Source organism: Merops nubicus, unplaced genomic scaffold (genome assembly GCF_000691845.1).
Source record: "Merops nubicus isolate BGI_N331 unplaced genomic scaffold, ASM69184v1 scaffold7753, whole genome shotgun sequence".
Lineage (NCBI taxonomy): Eukaryota > Metazoa > Chordata > Aves > Coraciiformes > Meropidae > Merops > Merops nubicus.
In genome coordinates this window covers 2,476-7,214 of record NW_008599495.1, presented here as the reverse complement: position 1 = coordinate 7,214, position 4,739 = coordinate 2,476, and the positions used below count along the sequence as shown (strand labels likewise).

The 4,739-nt window shown below is 36.4% G+C and overlaps 1 protein-coding gene across 1 annotated transcript in view; it reads right to left on the bottom strand.

The window, feature by feature from the left end:
• RBM46 (RNA binding motif protein 46) overlaps nucleotides 1–4,739 on the bottom strand; it is a 7,874-nt gene that overhangs the window by 1,477 nt on the left and 1,658 nt on the right. Inside the window, exon 2 of the mRNA XM_008937392.1 lies at nucleotides 820–1,287. Within this exon, the coding sequence (XP_008935640.1) occupies nucleotides 820–1,287 (468 nt within the window). The remainder of the gene's footprint in view (nucleotides 1–819; nucleotides 1,288–4,739) is intronic.

Here is a 4,739-nt window from a genome sequence, read left to right as displayed (position 1 = left end):
TTTCCCAACACTCTGCCAAGAATTAACACGCAGGAGACACTGCCTACATCTTAGCCTTAATTAATATAAGGAGTCCTCTCATTCACTTCAGCAAGGCCAATGCTGTATTACCCATTTTAATGACTTTGCTCCTTCAACTACATTGTTTTGTTTCCTATTTAATTTCTCTTCCTTTCTCTTCTAGAATTTTATATTTTAGCTGTACCTTTACCTATTCTCTCCTCTTTCAGTACATTTAATATCTTCTTTACTTCTCTTCCCAAACCATAAACTAAGGTCATCTACTTATTAAACACTTAAAACTATTTTCTAGTAAGAGATTTAAGACCTCCTTTCAAACACTTTTAAAATATAAAACAGCAGTAGCATCAGTCATGACAACTGAATAAAATAATGGACACATTCCAAGCATTATATTTTTTAAGGTCAGCTTTAAGAGAATTCATGTGCAGGGACTTGTGCATGCGAATAAAAACTGCATGTGTGCCCATGCAAATACATATCTTGGTGTCAATGACAGTAACTTCTCTTTTTATAACAGATGTCTACTCTTTCATTCTCAGAACTGCTTACGTTTCAGCTTCTTTAAAAATAAAATTAAAAAAATAAACCCAAACAACTCCCCACAAAAAAGCCACCAAACAAAAACCTGATTCATAAACAAACAAAAATCCTCTTTAGCTGAAAGTCACTACTGCAGTTTTCAAACTCTCAGAATACCTTAAAGAAAGGAAAACAGGGCTGATCCACCACCCTACCCCCTGCAAAATGGAGACAGATACACCCCCAAAAACTCAATTTAATTACAAAATAATTTACCTGGGATTAGCCGCCTTCTAGCCATTGCAGCTGCTCGGTGAGATTCATATTCTACAAAAGCGAAGCCACGATTCTTAGTTTTGTCTGTGGCATTTGGATAAACAATGACATCCACCACTCCTTCTGTCACTTTTTTCATTTCATTCAGTATTTCCTCTTTCTTCTTTTCTTTTGGAATTGCTCCAATGAAGAGTCTGCAGTTATCCAAGCTTACACAGACACCAATAAACTTCCCTGGACGGATTTCGTAATTATTAAGGATCTTGATAGCTAGCTGGGCTTCCTCCTTAGCAGTGTACATCACAAAGGCGTAGCCTCGGTTCTCACCACTGAACTCCATCATCAGTCTGAACTCATAGATCTTCCCAGCTCTCTCGAAAACAGGAACTAATTCATCTTCATACATGTCACGAGGGATCTTGCCCACAAAAACTTCACATCCACGAGGCGGTGGAGGGCCTTCCCAACCTTAAAATAAATTGTACATTAACAACCTTAGTGCAAATACCAGACACGCACACTTTTGCCCACCCTCCAATTTGAAGGTGGGAGTTTTTATATTTTTTGTCTCAATTTAAAACTAGCATATTTTCAACCATTCTTTAACTCTTATTTTTGTTATGTTTAAATAAAAAAATGCCATAAGACCACAATTTGAGTTAATTCCATCTTCTGCTTTTTTCCACTGGAATCTGTACGACAACCCACTGAACCTAGCATTACTTAGAACACTGATAGGTTTGCTGTAAAAGCCTGTATTTAAATCATTTTTTTGCCCCTTAAAGTTATATGTCAGTTATAAATACAACTTACAAGTGATAACTGAGAACTTAAGTTGTATTTCCTATTCTAACATTTTGAAATTGCAAGTGTTTCTCTGTACTTCTTGCTCATAACTTAAGAAATTTTGGCCAGGGTCTCCAGTGCAGTACTTTTTTCCTCTTCCCTGACACCAATCAAGAAGTCAAAACATTTTGTTTCCACCTTCTCCATTCACTCACTAAAATCAGACTCCCTGAAGTAGGGTAAGGAGCCACCCTTTCTACAATAGACAAAAAGACTAAACACTTTTCCTCTAAAAACAGACTACAGTTTTCACAGGCTGGAGTTGGATGGTAAGAAAAGAAATAAAATATAAAAATCCCAATAATAAGTTCAGTCCCTAGTTCACACCTGAGAGTCATAAGAAGACAAATGCTTCTGTCCTCAGGCCATGGATATTCATACACTTTCATATCTCTGCCATCCATGCTGAAAGGTATGTTCAATGGATAACGCAAAAACGCATAAGCACATTTGAAAATACAGAGTTATGGCCTGCAAATGGGACACTCCATTTTCCCAAAATATAATCTCTTTAAAAAAAAGTTTGTTTTTTTTTTTTTTTAAAAAACAAATTAGAAGAATCAGGGAAACGTTTTAGAGCCAGACAACCAGTTAAATCCTAACCAACAGCTTTTTCTAAAGCTTTGGCAAGAAGGGTTCTCTGCAGGAGAAAAAGCAAGGAGCACAAAGCTGGTACAAGAAAAATAACACAATTTCGTCATTAAGCACTAGTATGAAAAGACCAAGCACAAGGAGGCAAGGTGAAAAAAAAATTATTGTTGATAAGTTAAAACAAGATTATAATTAAATGCTTTACTTTGGCTTGCTGTTCAGAATAAATTATATTTAGGTGATTTTGTAATTAACTTAGAAGTTTTTCCTTCGTGTAAGTATCAAAGAGCACGTTAATTTACTTGTGAAAAAAAATTAACTGAATTGGTCAATTTTTGCCTTCTCACAGAATAAATTTTCATCTCTAAGCTGTACACTAAGAACCACATGGTACCAAGGGAAGGTACCAAGGCATCATAATTGACACGTACTTGGAGCCATGTTGACACAGCTTATCTATGAAAAAAACTCTCTCTCTGTTCCACAAAGCATTCAATGTCTTTTATCCTTTTTGGCTTCATGGACACTTATGACCACTTCAGCTGAGGTCTGAGAGGGCATGGCAAGTAACAGTTTGCAGGCTAGTACTGTCATCACTCACATCATACCAATCAGCTGCCCATTAAAAAAAAAAAAACAACCAACAAACCCATAAACCAATAGTACATCGTTTAGGAGCTACAAATACAAAAGCAATCATACACCTTCATCAGGAAAAAAAAAGAGAGGTGGTTGTAGGGAAGTTATGAAATGAAATAACAATGTTCATTTATTAACATTAACATATATAGACAAAATTTTGCCATCATTCTTAGCCTGGTAACTGATTAAACAGTGATTATCAGTAAGTAAAAGCCATCCACCACTCAAAAAAGCCCTTCTAATTATTTAAACCTGCATACTAATTTAGCACTACAGCATGCTGCTGCAAACTGGGCATACTTCTGACTCCTGACTTGGAGAAAACCTGGTCTGTGTCTCATCTGCCAATAAGCAACATGCGTGTAAGAGAGCAGGTGGGAACAGTTAGCTGAAAGCCCCATTCCTCAAGCAGTTACCAACAGACCAGAGAGCTTCCTTGACTGAGTGCTTGATTCATCGCAGAGGTTGTCATAGATTATGGAATTCAATTTTTTTGGAGTATCTTAAGTAATCAAACTTAATGAACATCACAGTTACGATCCTGCCACTGTGAGATCCATGCCATCTTCAGTGTTCTTCCATGTAATTCCAGTGACTTACATACCTAATGACATCATCATGTCTGCAGCAATCTAAGCAAAGGACCCAAATCAGGCAACGAAAATTTGCTTTAACTACGGGTTTTGTTGTTAAAAACTCTACAGGTATTTTCCACAAGTTGCAAAGCTGCACAAGAAGTGTGGTGCTGCCAAATGAAGTGGGGAAAAAAAAAACAAACCAGAAGTTTTTCAGGGTAATGTTGAGCCAGACCAGCTGCTTGCTCTGGACAACATGACAGTCAGATAAACAAGACAGTAACAAGAAAACAGAGCTAACAGTGAGACAATGTCCTTTGGCAGCAACACAAGCTTATAGAAGCCACATCTTAAGTAAAATTCAGCGAAACTCTTCATTTGCTAACAGCTATTGTAATGTCTTACAAGCTGCCACAAACATTCAAGTCTAATCTGGCCTAGAAAACCTTTTATGGCAATTTAGGGTAATTTCCAGCCTAATCAAGTATGAAAATATATGGAGATTTAAAGGAGAGGTATACCATTAATGTCAATGGATAGATTTATGGAAGATACACATTGTCAAACCCATCTAGTTTCAGAAAAGATTAACAAACTTCATTTAAAAACGCCAAATAGCCTTAATACTGCCTAATGTTCTCATTTAAAAAAAAAAATCATAATTACAGTGTAGGAAATGTATTAAATAATTTAAGTTATTTAAGAACAGCCTGAGCCCTCAGGAAGTAGTTTGTGATGCCTTGCACATTTTTTTCCAGTGCCACTTTCAAAATAATTTCACACTGCTTCCTTTAGCTATTTTGTATAGTCTGTAAAAGCATGTGTATCATAGACAGGAAAAATGTCCAAAGAGAAGTAATTCTGATGCAGCTCTATCTTGAACTACCCGTGACAATGAGCAATGCAGCTGCTGCTTACCAGCGTGCCTTACAAAGAAATGGCATTGCAGGGCACAAGGGAGAATGAACTCAAACAGCAACACAAATAATTCTCCTTCTTTCTGTTTGTGTAAATGCATACCCTGACTCAAAAAGACAAGTTACTGTACTCCGTGTAATACAACAGGACTAATGGCAAAATTCTTGTACGCTGCTGCTGTCAGTGATGACACTAGAATTATTCAAAATAAAATGAAGACTTAAGGCATTTGATTAATCAGAATAACAAGAATCACAAATAGAAAGGTAACTGACACAGCATTATTACACAGAATTATAGGTACTAGGTATTTCATTAAGAAAAACTGATTAAAAAAATAGACTAGAA